Raw genomic sequence first — 18,523 nt, 5'->3', positions numbered from 1 at the left:
TCATACTCTTCCATTATTTTTAAGAGGCACAATGGAATTGCTACTGGAGTTAAGGTGAGGGGATCCATTGGCTATGACATGAGTTCAAGGCTGGTGATGACGGGGATAACTTTGACTGCTCAAAGGTACTTCACAGATATCCTGTGTCCTCAAGCGTTACGTATAGTCCGAGAGTATCAGGATGCCATTTTTCTACAGATAAGTCCTCGTGCATATACGGCAGGTGTCTCTATGAACTACTTACGTGATGTCGAGGTATCCTCGCGCCCACTAAGATCTCCAGATATGTCCTCGATAGAACTTGCGTGGGACGGACTCGTCCATCAATTTGTTGCCAGTTCCAGCATATACGGTATCAAAGACCATTTACAATAGTTGTGGGTTGGCTGGCTAAGTAGAGCATAAAACAACGTTATCGAACCCTTCCCAGCCAAATCAAAGCATGCATCCAAGCCAGAATGTGTGCTACGTCAGTGGGCTCATACTGCCGAGTTTTGACTCGATTTTCTATTCACTGAAATGTCACGTATCCTCTCAACCATCTCAAGTTTCAGTTCGGTTACTCCTAGCCTTTTGGGCACTTAACGTTTTTTGTCAGGTAGTGTATTCCAATGATAGGTCGTAAGTACTACTCACTGTAACCGAGCGTCATCGTCGTCCGTGCCGCCACTCAGTTAACGTTAAGAGTACGTCTACGTTGCAGTCTCACTGCTGGAACGTCGCTGCTCGCCAGGGATCTCGATAGCTGCCAAGAGCATTTAGGCTGCAGCTGTTGACATCACTAGCTTAGTCATTATTAATGCAATTTCTATGGAAGAGCAGTAGGTAGGCCTTCTCACTTGCAGAATATTTTCTTAGGGTTTGTTTGCAGCTAGCTAATGAACTACTTCTGTACATGTAAATTTCTGTCCTGTTATTTTATCGAATGAAGCTGATAAGGTATGTGAAACACAGGAATTAATTTACAGAAGGTCCCCATGTCCGGGCGGGGCACATTTTCCTCATCGTGTGCCTACAGATCACCCGTGCTGAACTGGTACACTTCAAGTCATGCTACTTCCATTGGATACGATGTATCGTCAAGGAAGCATATTACAAATATTTGTTTCATTCAATACCTTACAAAAAATTACTACCATTGAGCATACAGCAAATGACACGCCTATTAACATATCTGTGTTGTTTTCTTTTGTGTCATTTATAAGTTTTCATTTTGTTCTTCGTACAACACCATCTGGCATACTTCTGCTCGAGGGGTTTGAATTCACTCTTCCATATAGATCACGTTCTAATTTTCTTAGAGTGTACTTTTAGTACAGCAAAACAATGTCAAATCAGTAGACGGCCAAACCACATTAATGTGACCGCCTGAATAACCAACTCTTGCAGGGAGCACGTGCAGGAAGAGACAATCATTTTCTGGAAGGTACTGACAGGGATGCCATGCTGACTCCTGTGCCGTGCCCAGCTGGTCTGGGTTTCTCTGTCTCGGGTCTTCGGCGCGAACAAGCTGATTCTCGATTCGGACTACATCCGGTTAGTAGAGCACTGTAAACTCACCCTGTTGCTGTTCAGACCATGCACATACATTGCGAGCTGTGTGACACGTTGCACTATCGTGTGGGTAGATACCGTCCAATTACATGTAAGGTTGGACATAGTCCCCAAAGATAAATATATATTTTTCTTGAAGCATTGTGCCTTCTAGAAAGACGGGATCATCAAGGGAAGAATCGAAAACATTTCCCATCCATAACACTCCCTCCTGCGGCCTGAACCCTTCCGACGATTGTTGCAGAATGTTTTCTTCCTGTACGATCGAGCATAAAATTTGATTCAAGTGAAGAGGCCACCCGCCGTCACTCAGTGGACGTCAAGTAGCGTACTGGCGCGCAAATTCCAGCCTCCATCGCCAAAAAATAGCAGTAGTTCCGAAATTTGTGGTACGGTCTAATGGGATCATATTACTGAGATCATCGGTCCGTAAGCTTACACACAACTTAATCTAACTTAAACTAACTTACGCTGAGGACAACACACACGCCCATGCCCGAGGGAGGACTCGAACCTCCATTGGGGGAGCCGCCCGGACCGTGGCAAGGCGCCTCGGACCGCCCGGCTACCCCGCGCGGCAGTAGCAGTCAGTGCACGAAGCGGAGGCCCTTAAGCAGGAACGTTCTCTCGACGGTCGTTGAAAAGGCACTGTTGGTAGCCCCTCGGTTCATGTGGACGGTCAGTTGCTCGACAGTTGTATGTCTATTGTCCCGCACACATCTCCGCAGTGTCGTTCGCACGATATAGTGCAATCACCCTAAATCACTAACAACTTGTGATCCCCCAACAGGCCGGTTTACAAACCTAGCAGTTTCGGAAATACTTTTACCCCTGACCAGAAAGCCAGTTATCATGTCCTCTAGGGCATCAGATAAATCGCTCCGTTTCCGTATTACGACAACGACTGCACTGTTTGTCGTCCTCCCGACATGCAATGTACACTGAAGAGCCAAACAAACTGGTACACCTGCCTAATATCGTGTAGGGCCCCTACGAACATGCAGAAGTGCCGCAACACGACGTGACATGGACCGAGTAATGTCTGAAGTAGTGCTGAAGGGAACTGACACGATGGGTTGTCCATAAATCCGTAAGAGTACGAGAGGGTGGAGATCTCTTCTGAACAGCAAGTTGCAAAGCATCCCAGGTATGCTCAGTACTGTTCATGTCCGGGGAGTCTGGTGGCCAGCGGAAGTGTTCAAACTCAGAAGAGTGTTCCTGGAGCCACGATTTAGCAATTCTGGACATGTGGGGTCTCCCATTGTTCTGCTGGAATTGCCCAAGTCCGCAAGAATGCATAATGGACATGAAAGGATGCAGGTAATCAGATAGGATGCACATGTACATGTTACCTGTCAGAGTCGTATCTAGATGTATCAGACGACCCATATGACTAGAACTGCACACGCTCCACATTACAGAGCCTCCACCAGCTTGAACAGTCCCTTGCTCACATGCAGGGTCCATGAGTTCATGAGGTTGTCTCCATGCCCGTACACGTCCATCCAGTCCACACAATTCTAGACGTATCAGATGAGCCATATGACTACAACTGCACATGTCCCACACCATTACCGAGCCCCCACCTGCTTGAACAGTCCCTTGCTCACATGCAGCGTCCATGGGTTCATGATGTTGTCTCCATAGCCGTACACGTCCATCGGTTTGACACAATTTGAAATGAGACTCGTCCGACCAGAACACATGTTTCCAGTCATCTATGATCCAATGTCGGTGTTGACGCGCCCAGTCGATGCGTAAAGCTTTGTGTCATGCATTCATCAAGAGTACACGAGTGGGCCTTCGGCTCCGAAAGCCCGTGTCGATGGTGTTTCGTTGAATGGTTGGCACGCCGGCACTTGTTGACGGCCCAACATTGAAATCTGCAGCAATTTGCGGAAGGATTGCACTTCTGTCACGCTGAACGATTCTATTCAGCCGTCGTTGATTCCGTTCTTGCGGCGTATTTTTCCGCTCGTAACGATGTCTGAGATTTGATGTTTTACTGGATTCCTGATGTTCATGGTACAGTTGTGAAACGGTCGTACGGGAAAATCCCCTCTTCATCGCTGCGTCGGAATTACTGTGTCCCATCGCCGACTATAACACCACGTTTAACTCACTTAAATCTTGAGAACCTGCTATTGTAACAGCGGTAACCGATCTAACAACTGCGCCAGACACTTGTTGTCTTATATAGGCGTTGCCGATCGCAGCACCATATTCTTCCTGTTTACATATCGTGTATTTGCGTAAGCATTCCTATAACCGTTTCTTTGACGCTTAAATTTATAACCTCTACTGTTAGTGCTGCCATCTGCCGTCTGTGGGTGGATATTGCACGTTTTCGTCGAACGGAGGAAGTGGTCACATTAATCCGACTGGACCGTGTACAAACTGAATATGTTGATACGACACACAGTAAAGGCTTGTTTGTAGGTCACATACATGACCGACGCGGAGCTCAAATAACCAAAACCCTGCTTGACGAGGCAGCGACACTTCTGCGGGGCCACCACGCACGCCAGAAAACCACTGCGCTTTAGACTCTCTGATAGAAGTGCCGTCTTTCGTAATTATGTGGCCTCATCGGAAGTTACCGAAATTTGCAAACAGAAAGGAACTTTTGATGTATCACGTGTGAAAGCAGGGCGCAGAGAAGCGCGAGAGGAAACGAGGCCGCGAGCAGAGGACCAGCGTGCTGGCGGCGGTCTGTACACAAGTGGCGCGGCGCCTGAGCGCCCATAAATTCCTCTGCTCCGCTCCAGCCTGAGCTGGCCTGCTATCAGGAGGGCCACCACGGCCGCCGCAGCCCCCATCCGCGGGGGGTTTGGAAGCGGGCCAGCGGCCAGCGGGCAGAAGGCAGCGCCACCTCTCCACTGCCGCCACCAGTCCTTCATCGCGTTTTCTGCCTATCTCTCTCTCTGTCGCTTGTTCTCTCTCTCTCTCTCTCTCTGTCTGTCTCTCTCTCTCTCTCTCTCTTCCTCTTTCGTCACCTCTAGACCGCCCCATGCTGCACATGTCACACTCTGTTGCGTGTATATATATATATATATATATATATATATATATATATATATATATATATATATATATATATATATTGTGTGTGCGTGTGTGTGTGTGTGTGTGTGTTGTATGCTCGCGCGCTTGAGTGCAAGTCGGGACCAAGCGGAGGGTCCTGTCGTAGTGAAACACTTCCATACAACAATTTACAACACCAATTTTCATTTTTACATATATCTATTATAGAACTTGGAGAATAATGCAGCGCAAAAACTACAGGTCTCGATAATGGCAAGGAGTTCCACTTCCTATCTGTTTGCCTGAAGTCTAGCCCAGGTTGCGGGGGTTGCAGCCTGTATGATTCACAAAACATACCAGCCAGCTAATGGTGCTAAGGAGCTGTTGAGTGAACATGCTGCCACCTACAAATACTGTATGGCCGTGAGTCTTTTACATGCTTAAATATAACACTGAATAAAAACGAGTCCATGCTACGATTTTACACCGAGTAAATCATCATGTTTCCGAAGTTGTGAAAGATTGTGACTTTGATAGAACAGTTACGTGAGTACGGTTACCAACCGTATCCTGCTTTTTGATGCTTTTTGTAACGTCCGGCAGGAATTTTTGTTTTTTAGAAAATACCTGACTGTTTGGGTACGAAGCTGCGTTTCATCATCTGACAAATTTCAGTGTGGCTTAATTGGACTGAGTTACAAGTTGCACTGATTTGGTTATACATTTTTTCACGAAGTTCGCTGCTAATGGTGTAACTGTCGGTGAACCGCTGCATTCGTAGCCAACGTATAACATCTCTCGACACCAGATATTGTAGTTTGTCCACTTTCTCGATACTTCCGCGTTGTGAAACAAAAGCTTGTTAGTTAATGTCTGATGTGAAGTTGTCTTCTACGCTAAAAAGTCGTACAGGAGATAAAGGTAGTGCAGGCTGTCAGACAAATTAAAAGCAAACTGTTAGTGCTTTGTATTTGTACGAAACGAAAGTGAAGTTAAATCTACAATGTGGTATAGTTATGTTCATAAGGAATATAAGGATGCCATTAAGTTGGAAAGATATCTTAGCACAGAAAAACATAAAAGAATGGTGCGAATCAGCTCATCATCTGGCTCAGTGCACGATTTTCTGAGTAAAAGTCGTATGCCTGTAAACAGCAACGTTCAAACCACACTGGCATATCACACGGTTTTCCACCATCGTTCGTACAAATCGATGGGTCGTGCAAACAAATTAAATAAAAAACCTATTTCCAAAGTCAGATGTTGCACAAAATTTATCTAGTGGAAGAACTAAACCAGAAGCCATAATAAATAATGTCATTGCTCTCCTCACTGTAGGTGTTTTTGTCAAAAAATTGAATAACAGTAGTCATGGTGGCTTAAAAATGATCCCAAATTTTCATTACGAAAACAGTGGTTTTCAGAGAAACGTCCTTGACTTACAAAGTTGTCCAACCGAACTTCAGATAATACTGCCAAATATATTACAGATACTTCGAGAAAGCATAACCTTACTATTTCTTAGTGCACTGTTTTTGTTGGTGACTTGGCAAACGTTAATTTCGGTGGAGGGAAGAAAACTGTGAATTCTGCTCTAAAACGACAGTTGAAAGAAAGCTTAGTAGGAGTTGTATGCCTTTTGATATAGAATCTTTTACAAACAATCATTCTGAAGGAACATCCCCAACTGAGCGGAGACTGAAACATTGCTTCTGTTGTAAGGTTTTTTCCTTTCAGTGCTTACCTTGAGGACATTTTCCCATGTCTTCAGTACTTACAACTAAAGGATGAAAGTAGATGATTCGAAATTGTTTGATCATTTCTACAAGAATAATGCCTAATGTACAATGCTGGACGGAAACCTAAACTAGATCAACTGCACTGTTCTTTGTCTTAAAACTGTCAAACTGTCGAAACATTTTGTCAAGTTTTGAAATTTTTATGCTTTCTTTTTCGCTATCGCTGGTAGCAATGCATTTACTGAACGTTTTTCTTCCCTCGCAGCTGCTCAGTGGACGAAAGAGACGAACCACTTGTTCACAGATCCAGTCTAAGCATTTTATTGGTCAAGTACAATTTCAGGGATATGTCTTGTGCTGAATTTTGTAGCTGCATTCTCCAATACACAATTAGCTTTTCTCTCAGCAGGGTACGTTGTATCGGAAAATACAGTTTCAAATGATAATCCACCGAAAAAATACTGAAAATTGCTGCGAGTTTATTGTATTGTATTTGTAACAATTAAATACCATTGTGTAAAACTATAGCATATTTTCAATACATTATTTTCTGCTCACATCGAAATTGCGGCATGTTTATTATTCTATCGTGTCTGGTTTAAACAATTTATGGACTCCAAAGTAAATTTTCACGCTTTTCTAAAAAGTGTCAAGCTTTTTGTGAAGAACCATTTTGAGTTAGTTAACCTATACGTGACACATAAATATCTCTTAAGTTATGTTCTAACGACATTCTAAACACTGAAGGGAATTAATTATAATATTAAGGCATTATTATATCTTATTGTCATCGTTATTACTGTTATTAAAATGTTACACATGTGTAGTAGAGTACGACTTGGAGTAAAGGCAAGATATATTCAGAAGGTAAGGTAAGGAAGTGGCAGGGGACAGAGGACAGTAGCTCTGAACATAGACAGTTTGTAGTGAAAATTAAGTGACCCCTCTCCTTCCCCCTCTCTCCCCAGTCCTCCCCCCCCTCTCCACCGTTACCCCCTTCCCCCACTCTCCCCACTCCTCCACCCCTCAATCCCGCCACCACTCTCTCCCCCACGCTCTCCCCTCCCGCTGGCTCCCCCCACTCTTCCCCCACCCCGCTGCGTGAAGCATTTGTCTACCGACTTTTCACAAATTGCGTAAGCGATTTCGATTCTTGCAACATATAACATGTAAATTATCGATACATACGATGTATCAGTTTTTTGGTATATCAAAAAGAGCGATTCTCAAATTAATGTTTTACTTTGCAGCGAAGTGTCCGCTGTTTTGAAACTTCTTGGAGATCGAAACTATGTGACAGATCTGGACTCGAAATCGGAACCTTGTCTGTAATCTGTCATGAGGCCTCAGACTCATTCTTATCTGAAAAAAAATGTCGGTTACAAGATAGGGAACTGTTATAGCTAAATTGTTCTATGAGGGTTCTGTTGCTGATGATTTACGTGCAAGTTTTGCGGAGAAATTTGTTTAATTTTCATTAAAATTTCATTGCCTTTAAATTCAAAAATTAGTGAGATACTCTAAACTTATATGTATTACCAGATATACTCAAGACAAAATAGTTCGTTCAGCTTGACTAATACAAGGAATACTCTGAAAAGACAAATTCTCTGAACCATCAAGAAACAGCTAATTTGGTAATGGGCAGAAATATCGAAGTAAAATTTATTTAGGGAGATCAAGGCTTCACTTGAGTAAGAATGTTCAAATGAAAATAGACGCGATACAACTTGTACAAGGTAGACAAGCGAGGAGAGCTGCACCAAATCCGTCTTCTGATTGGTAATGACAAAGACGAACTTGACAGGATGTGTGAAAAATCAGTAGTTAACAACATTCAGAATTCAGTAGAAGTCTGTAATATGCGGAAGCCCGATATATTGGTGAAATACATCGACTTTGTTGATTTTTGTATATAATAACACCGATATTACTTCGAAAAAATATTATTTCCGAAATATGGTTCTCTTATGACTGTATTCTATAGCTCCTTGCTATGACATTTCGCTTCAAGCACTGATCCACTCAGCATCGACGATCTTCGCTATGTTTGAACATTAGATGTGGACTCTAATCGATAGAGCTATAGAAGTGCTTCCAACAACATAATATTTCTTCTATAGTGTGTACGAAAAGATGTCGATCTATTGGAAGGATTCTGGGAAAAGGAAAGAGGATTCGGAAAAATTATATCGATGGTGAGCGCATTACAAACTGAGAATTCTGAGAAACGCTTGTACGTTGGCAACGGTGGGCTCATGCAATATTCTTGTAGTTTTGCTCATATTTGTGGGGTCCTCACAAGGTCGAAGAGAGAAAGAAATATAAGGAAATTGAAGGCGTTACTGTCAAGAGTTAAAAATGCGGCTTAGCTGATACTAGTGTATTACAGAAATGTCCAGGGAAGTATGTGGAAATGTTTCACAAAAAGTGACGTTCCTTCGTGAAAAAAAGCCAAGTATGTTAACGACACACACACATATAAAACTACACTATCATTTCCATCGCTTATTTCGGGAAAAGACTTAAAGAATAACGTTTTGGAGCTCTGTAAACATCCAATTGTTAGGAGATCATCATTACTCTGTGTTGTTTACTAGCATCATGTATGAGACGCAGTATTCTATACTACGCCTGTCACTTCAGTACGCAAACACATCCCATCTACACACACATACATACGCCCAAACATACACACATCGCAAAAGAGACTGCTTTCGTAATATAATTCAGTTCACTGGCATATTCTTCAGTATTTGATTTTTTTGTCGCACCTGATTTCCTTGTCACACTTTTTTTGCTATAAAATATAGTTGCATAAACAGTAATTGCGGTCATTTAAAAAATGCTTCTGCGACCAACATTTGTCCATAAAATATTTTTCACTAACAAACAGTTATTACAGACCTGCATTTGCCCTAATCTGTGAAAGTTACAGTTTACTTACTAATATGAAGCAAATAACATGTAAGCAGTGCATAAAAATAATATTAGTGAATGCCAAAATTTGATATAAGATAAACTTCAGGTAAATACCACATGCGTCAATATTCGACACTACATGTTACGTACTGTGCTGTGTATTATACTTGGAAATTATCTATGCCCTCTATGATTAATTTCGTAACCACGCAGACGGTAAGAGTGAACAAGTTGCAAGGCATACAGAAAACGTCAGATTACTACAGCCTTATTCCACCAACTCTGACTGCTTTTATTTTGTTAGGGGCTTTGTTAGCCTTACATCTTGTTGAATTGATTAAATGACCACGCTACGAATTCAATGAAAACGCGTGAAACCAGTGAAAGCAAATAAAGTGCACTGAAAAACTGGAACAATGACAGGTTGCTGTTTTCAGTACCGTTCGCTACAATCAAGTTGCTGTTGAAAATCTCCTTCTGCTTGAAAGACGCGTCTGCAGCAAATAGAGGTAGTACTGATAATCAGTGGCGGTTGTGGGAAGGGGGGGGGGGAGGGAGGGGGAGGAGAGGAAGTTAAAATACATAGTGTAAACCAAAGAATTCATGCTCCACGAGAAGACGTGCCTGATAACTTCTAAAACCCGTACGACCGCATGTCCATCTCGTGCAAGAAGTTCTGTTCGTTGCTGGCATGAAGACAGCGCCTCGGTTGTCGAACGTGTTTTAGTGCAACAACAGGGTTTAGTGAAAGTATGGAAATACCAAAAACACAACACAGTATCATACCTAAAACAGTGCAGGATACCCGTTGGTATTCAAATCAGCTTCTAGTCGCCACAGAATGGATAAATACAGATTCTGTATGGTTTTCAAGCCAACCCTATACCATTCTTCCTGCAAAATTGTGTCAAGTTCAACTAACGATGAAGGTGCATAGTGATCACGCACCCGTCTCACCGAGGAGACTTCAGATCTGGTTATGGTGATGACCAGATGTGATGCGACATCTCATACTCATGCTCTCAAGACAAGTCCTGGACGATGCCTGTTTTATGAACATTGAACTTGTAGACTTGGAAAACAGCATCACCACTGGGGAAAGACATTGTATTATGGGATGTACCTGATCATCCAAAATGGTTACATAAACCTTCGAAGGAGTAACACCTTGGAGAGAATGCATGGACCACATTGAATTTCACGATATGCTTGACCAAATTTTTGCCAAACCCCCCACCATATTTCACTATTGGGACATAAACCCAGCCTGAAGTTGGAAACTGTGTGCAACATGATTCATCCTACCATATAACTTTCTTCCTTTGCTCCATACTCTAGTTACTACGACTTGAGCACCACGTTTTCCTGGTACAGGTTATTGCATCACTGATGAGGGGCTTTGGAATTGCAACACACTTTGAAATTACCAGCTTCTGGAACTTTCTTCATGGTGTTTGGGTGCTGACAGCATACACAAGTGTGACATTCCGTTCTACAGTGACTTTTGCAACTGTCGTCCTCTTATTTTTCATCTCAGAAGCTGTAGTTTTTTATAGAACCGAGACAGCCGATAGAAGTTGTTCACAGGACTGTTTGCAGGATAAGTGAACATGAAAACTTGTGAATTTTTATTATGCATGGCTCTGTATCCAATGCCTGGCTTACAACTCCATTGTGTAGACACGTTCCTTCAGAGCGTTGCCTCCAGCCCAGGCTTTGGCTGGCGCCACAGCAGGTATCGCGGCATTGTTCTGCTGGACACCTGTCTTGATGAGGGGCTGCCCTGTCTGATCTGTATGACTGTCAGCCTGTCCGGCAAGATTTCCTGAAGTATGGGCTCGCTGTCAATTGCTTTCAACTCCCAAAATGCCATTTCTAGGAGCCAAGAACTATAAAAGTACCTCATGCTTTTGGCATCCTACCGGGCTCAATCAATGTCTGTTCAGGCTGTTAACTTTCTAGAGTCTCGCTCAAGGTGCATCAGGTTGCAACAAAATCTTTAATAATTTTCCATATGCGAAAAATAGGTGGGAGAGTAACTTGTCCTCTCTCACTGCCCTCTATGTGCCATTGATTTCTGCAGGGGTAGTGCCTCACTTCAGTCACGTTTAGTGTGACATGAACCATATGTAATCATTGAAAATAGTAGGAGAACCTCATCCTGATAACTGATACATATGTGAAAAAAGGTAATTTTACCAATCAGGATTCCCCGTGGCTAAAACACATCCTAGTTTGACCTCATTCATTCCAGGGGTCATTCACTCACATGAAGCTGTAAGCCAGCAAGAGTACATGAAAACATTGCTGTGAGTAGTATGAATTATGTTAGACCCAGGGGTGAGTGCAACATCACAGACTTCCATTAAACATTTGAAAGGCAGTTAAAAGGCCTTGTAGCAAAGAAATATACTCATAGAAACCATATCCTGTGGTCAGAGATGTCTAATGTCCCTAATCATTTACAATATCCTGGAATTTGAACTGTTGTCTGCCCATTGAATTACCCATGCTCTATCACTCATATAGTATCAGTCATTCAACACATACATTCTCAAATTCTCAATGAACAAGGAAATCTCATGTGTAATCTGTTCGTCTTATTACCTAAATTGTGTAAATTTGTGTATTATTTTCTATGTCATGAAAACAAATACAGGCACATAATCAGAGCATTAATAAATGTGCAGATAAATATAACTCATAATCAAGACAGTTCAATTTATACACACAAAAACACAAAAAGATATTACATAGTGATATTACAGAAAAGTATCCTATTGCTCCTTCCACAACGGTCACTGGGGAGACAAATTTTACAATTGAAAATGTCACACTAATTGAGAACATGGCACTTATAAACACACAAAATCCGTGACTAATAGGACTAAACAATAGCAATTTAAGCCAGAGTGGAATGGCCTCTCACTCAGCATATGATGTGACAGAAGTTGCAGCAGATGTCCCTGGCGTTTCCTGACGTCTCAGGCAGCATCTGGCATCTTGGGCAGATTCTGGACCGCAGCTGGACCCTTGGCATCACCCTGATCAGGCCGCAGTCTGCTGTCAGGGACTGGTGTGTTAGCATTACATTTGACGTGCAACCTACGCCCTGGCGTACAAATCCATTCATCATTAGGGGGACGTGGGGCAGCCCTGCTCTTCCCATTCACCTCTGCATCAGAACATGATCCTCCTGTCGTGGAATATCAGAGTAGCTCGCCTTTTGTCGACAGGACACATCACGCTTGGCACCCCACTGAGATGATTAGGCTGTCTGCGCACATCAAATGTGGTGCCACGTGGCTTGCTTGTCCCTTGATTAACGGCCTGGTGGGTCGTTGGCCACTAGGAGGTAGCTGTCGGCACATGTTGACATCCTGCTCTCTTCACTGGCTTTCGACGTGCCGCCTCCACTGGGGCGGTGTGATGTAGGTGCGTCAGCTGGCAGGCTGGTTCAGTCGCAGCGGGTGGTCCCCCCACACCTGGGCCACTACTGCTGACTCTTTACAACTCACTCCATTTGCACCTCGTTGGCTGGCATGGGCCATGACGTCCAGTCTGCCATGTTGTTACCAGAGTCTGCACAATCCTCAAGTGTGGTCATGTGCCATTTTCTCTCACAAATGACTTTACATCGATATAATCAATTTACGGAAAAAATAATGATCAATAACTTTTTAATTAATATCCCCCAGAATGAGATTTTCACTCTGCAGCGGAGTGTGCGCTGTTATGAAACTTCCTGGCAGATTAAAACTGTGTGCCCGACCGAGACTCGAACTCGGGACCTTTGCCTTTCGCAGGCAAGTGCTCTACGATCTGAGCTACCGAATCTGCGGTTTTAATCTGCCAGGAAGCTTCATATCAGCGCACACTCCGCTGCAGAGTGAAATCTCATTCTGGAAACATCCCCCAGACTGTGGCTAAGCCATTAGATTAGATTAGATTAATACTAGTTCCATGGATCATGAATACGATATTTCGTAATGATGTGGAACGAGTCGAATTTTCCAATACATGACATAATTAGGTTAATTTAACAACATACTTAAGTTAATATAACAACTTTATTTTTTGTGTTTTTTTGTTTTTCTTTATTTTTTATTTTTTTTATTTATTTTATTTTATTTTTTTTAATATTTTTGTTTTTTTCTTTTTTTTTTCTTAATTTATATCTAAAAATTCCTCTATGGAGTAGAAGGAGTTGTCATTCAGAAATTCTTTTAATTTCTTCTTAAATACTTGTTGGTTATCTGTCAGACTTTTGATACTATTTGGTAAGTGACCAAAGACTTTAGTGCCAGTATAATTCACCCCTTTCTGTGCCAAAGTTAGATTTAATCTTGAATAGTGAAGATCGTCCTTTCTCCTAGTATTGTAGTTATGCACACTGCTATTACTTTTGAATTGGGTTTGGTTGTTAATAACAAATTTCATAAGAGAGTATATATACTGAGAAGCTACTGTGAATATCCCTAGATCCTTAAATAAATGTCTGCAGGATGATCTTGGGTGGACTCCAGCTATTATTCTGATTACACGCTTTTGTGCAATAAATACTTTATTCCTCAGTGATGAATTGCCCCAAAATATGATGCCATATGAAAGCAATGAGTGAAAATAGGCGTAGTAAGCTAATTTACTAAGATGTTTATCACCAAAATTTGCAATGACCCTTATTGCATAAGTAGCTGAACTCAAACGTTTCAGCAGATCATCAATGTGTTTCTTCCAATTTAATCTCTCATCAATGGACATACCTAAAAATTTAGAATATTCTACCTTAGCTATATGCTTCTGATTAAGGTCTATATTTATTAATGGCGTCATACCATTCACTGTACGGAACTGTATGTACTGTGTCTTATCAAAATTAAGTGAGAGTCCGTTTACAAGGAACCACTTAGTAATTTTCTGAAAGACAGTATTGACAATTTCATCAGTTAATTCTTGTTTCTCAGGTGTGATTACTATACTTGTATCATCAGCGAAGAGAACTAACTTTGCCTCTTCATGAATATAGAATGGCAAGTCATTAATATATAATAAGAACAACAAAGGACCCAAGACTGACCCTTGTGGAACCCCATTCTTGATAGTTCCCCAGTTTGAGGAATGTGCTGATCTTTGCATGTTACGAGAACTACTTATTTCAACTTTCTGCACTCTTCCAGTTAGGTACGAATTAAACCATTTGTGCACTGTCCCACTCATGCCACAATACTTGAGCTTGTCTAGCAGAATTTCATGATTTACACAATCAATAGCCTTTGAGAGATCACAAAAAATCCCAATGGGTGGTGTTCGGTTATTCAGATCATTCAAAATTTGACTGGTGAAAGCATATATGGCATTTTCTGTTGAAAAACCTTTCTGGAAACCAAACTGACATTTTGTTAGTACTTCATTTTTACAGATATGTGAAGCTACTCTTGAATACATTACTTTCTCAAAAATTTTGGATAAAGCTGTTAGAAGGGAGATTGGACGGTAATTGTTGACATCAGATCTATCCCCCTTTTTATGCAAAGGTATAACAATAGCATATTTCAGTCTATCGGGGAAAATGCCCTGTTCCAGAGAGCTATTACACAGGTGGCTGAGAATCTTACTTATCTGTTGAGAACAAGCTTTTAGTATTTTGCTGGAAATGCCATCAATTCCATGTGAGTTTTTGCTTTTAAGCAAGTTTATTATTTTCCTAATTTCAGAGGGAGAAGTGGGTGAGATTTCAATTGTATCAAATTGCATAGGTATGGCCTCTTCCACTAACAGCCTAGCATCTTCTAATGAACACCTGGATCCTACTATATCCACAACATTTAGAAAATGATTATTAAAAATATTTTCAACTTCTGACTTTTTGTTCGTAAAGTTTTCATTCAATTTGATGGTAATACTGTCTTCCTCTGCTCTTGGTTGACCTGTTTCTCTTTTAATAATATTCCAAATTGTTTTAATTTTATTATCAGAGTTGCTGATTTCAGACATGATACACATACTCCTGGATTTTTTAATAACTTTTCTTAATATAACACAGTAGTTTTTATAATTTTTGATAGTTTCTGGGTCACTACTCTTTCTTGCTGCCAGATACATTTCCCTTTTCCGGTTACAAGATATTTTTATACCCTTAGTAAGCCATGGTTTGTTACAAGGTTTCTTAGGAGTATATTTAACTATTTTCTTGGGGAAGCAGTTTTCAAATGCATTTACAAAAGTGTCATGAAATAAATTATATTTTAAATTGGCATCAGGTTCACGGTACACCTCATCCCAGTCTAACTGCTGTAGGCTTTCCCTGAAATTTGCAATTGTTAAATTGTTGACTGAACGTACTACTTTGGAGGACTGTTTAGTATTGCTGAATGGAGCTATGTCATATATTGTAACTAGCTGTGCACCATGATCAGAAAGACCATTCTCAACAGGCTGAGCATTTATCTGGTTAAACTTATCTTGGTCTATAAAGAAGTTATCTATCAGTGAGCTGCTATCCTTTACCACCCGAGTAGAAAAATCAATAACGGGTGTCAAATTGAAAGAACCGAGTAATACTTCAAGGTCATTTTTCCTATTACCCTCTTTCAGAGAATCTACATTGAAGTCCCCACAAATAATAATTTGCTTCCCCCTGTCTGACAGATAGCACAACAAGGAGTCCAAATTTTTCAGAAATAGATGAAAATTTCCTGATGGGGACCTATATACAGTTACAATTATAAATGTGCCTTTATTTAATTTAAGCTCACAGGCACATGCTTCTATATGTTTCTCTACACAAAACTTTTTTGTTTCTATACTTTTTGCACAATGATAACTTTTGACATATATGGCAACTCCTCCTTTCTCCATATTTTCTCTCATTACATGTGCAGAGAGCTTATAACCACTTACATTTACCTTATCCATATCAGTAACAATGTGATGCTCAGACAGGCACAGTACATCTATTTCATTCTCAGCTTCTAAATCTTCCAAACAAACCAGAAGCTCATCTACTTTATTCTTTAAACTCCCAATATTTTGATGAAATATACTTACATTATTTTTAATTGTACTTTTATGAGAACCTTTCCTTATTCTAACATTTGCAGTACTCTCCTGTCTGAGTTTCTCATTGTGCTTAGGCCTAGTACCTATACCAGTGGTCACATGGTGTTCAGAGAGGCAGATTATGTCAATTGGGTTGGGTGACTTTAGTTCATCAATGCAATTACCTAGGACTGAGATACAACTTGGTGGAGATAGAATTTCTGGTGATTGGTGAAAATTTATAATTGATAGCTGTGATTGGTGATCCAATGTGCTAGAATTGTGCTGTTGAATTTCTTTCCTAAACTGAAGATTTGTTTCAATCCTGACCTCTCGTAGAACTTGACATCTTTCTGTCTTACCTATCCTAAAAAAGGTGCTGCTCCAACACCTGTAACCACTGGTATTTTACCATTCATGGCAGTGCCTCCCCCCCTTAAATTTCCTGCTATTACCCCAGCCAGTTTCCCCTTCCCTTTCCTGTTGAGATGTAGGCCGTGCCTGGTATAGTCCCACCTACTGAGATAATCAACAGGAACCACACCAATATGAGCCCCCGCACCCGACACAAGCAGCCGTTCCAACTCCAAATTAACTCTCACAACAGAAGAGTTCAAATGAGGCCGGTCATGGCGTCTCAGGACAGATACAAACTCAACATTGGTGTGTCTCGATGCCGACGCAATCTTTACCAGGTCACACTCTATACTGTACCCAGGATCTCTGTCAATGCTGTTCCCTGGCCCTCCCACAATAACCACGGTGTCTTCCCTGGTAAATCCTTTACAGAGTGAACCTAAATCCTCTGTCACCTGATCCAGACTAGCACTTGGTTTGAAAAAATTTGTGACCTGGTATTCTGGTCCTAATTCCTCCTGCAGAAGTTGGCCTACACCTCTGGCATGAGAACTGCCTAACAACAAAACTTTCTTCCTTTTCGATGACTTTCCTACATTCTTTTTCAATTTCCTATTGAAAGTTTGTTGTGTCCTGTCTACACCTACCTCTGCTTGAGGCTCATCAGTTTCTAACTGAAGCAACAGGTCAAACTTATTTTTGACATTCACCACAAAACTGTCAGACTTAGTTCTAGGCCTGTTCCTTCTGCTACCTGTTGCCACTTCCCACCTCTCTTTGCCCTTCTCCCTCCTTAACCTGTCCAGATCTTCCCTAGCCTGATCTAGCTCAGCCTGAAGGGCAGCAATTTTCCCCTCCTGTTCCACTATCTTCCTATCTCTGCTGCAAATCCTACATAACCACTGATGAGCCTGATCCACTTTCCCAACACCCACGCCACTGCAGTCCCCCCAGTGAAAAAAACTACTGCATCCATCACTCCAAACCCCGGAACTAACAATTCTACGGCAAGTCAGGCACTTCTCACTCATGGCAAAAATAATACTTTAGCTAGAATAAATCAATTAAATTACCGAAAATCAAAAAAGGACGTTACAAGAGTTAAGCCTATTCACAAATGTATATAAGCAAGTTTCTGATTTAAAATTCCGCTGGTTTTATGAGATCTGTATTAAAACAACGAAGGTATACGCTATTTATTATATATTTCACTCGATGGAATGAAAAAAGGGCAATTAAACGAGATACTTTAACTTTGATTCTCCAAAAACGTTACGAGAATAGGCCTATAAACAAATGTATATAGGCAAGTTTCTGATATAAAGTTACGCTGTTTTTCTGAAATCTGTATTAAAACAATGAAGTTATACGCTATTTACGGTAGTTTACTTATTTGTTACCGAGAAACTAGTTAAATTACCTTGAAACAAGAAACAAACACGTTTACAAAATTTAAGCCTAAGCACGACTTCGCGAAGTTACGATCTTTTCGTGTTTTCTGAAAAAATACGCAAATAAAAGTCAAACCTTTAACGGCAAGACTAAACGATACACTAAAGCACGTATTTAATTTGTTGTCAGCGTTAAACTAAATTATATTCCTGTCTAAATCACTTAACTTTCTGGAAATGGTTTCTGGCGTCACTTACTCGGCGGCCATCTCCGCAATCTCCGCAATATCCTTTCTTTCAGGAGTGCTTGTTCTGCAAGGTTCGCAGGAGAGCTTCTGTAAAGTTTGGAAGGTAGGAGACGAGATACTGGCAGAAGTAAAGCTGTGAGTACCGGGCGTGACTCGTGCTTCGGTAGCTCAGATGGTAGAGCACTTGCCTGCGAAAGGCAAAGGTCCCGAGTTCGAGTCTCGGTCGGGCACACAGTTTTAATGTGCCAGG

General features: G+C 41.3%; 1 protein-coding gene across 1 annotated transcript in view; it reads right to left on the bottom strand.

Annotated features, from left to right (window-relative positions):
• Positions 1 to 4,454, bottom strand: part of LOC126456287 (uncharacterized) — a 1,473,557-nt gene extending 1,469,103 nt beyond the window's left edge. Inside the window, exon 1 of the mRNA XM_050092039.1 lies at positions 4,155 to 4,454. Coding sequence (XP_049947996.1) covers positions 4,155 to 4,454 — 300 coding nt within the window. The remainder of the gene's footprint in view (positions 1 to 4,154) is intronic.
• Positions 4,455 to 18,523: the final 14,069 nt, after the last annotated feature.

Source organism: Schistocerca serialis, chromosome 2 (genome assembly GCF_023864345.2).
Source record: "Schistocerca serialis cubense isolate TAMUIC-IGC-003099 chromosome 2, iqSchSeri2.2, whole genome shotgun sequence".
In the NCBI taxonomy this organism is placed as follows: domain Eukaryota; kingdom Metazoa; phylum Arthropoda; class Insecta; order Orthoptera; family Acrididae; genus Schistocerca; species Schistocerca serialis.
Note: the sequence above shows the minus strand (reverse complement) of the source record. Positions and strands in the feature narration are given on the sequence as shown.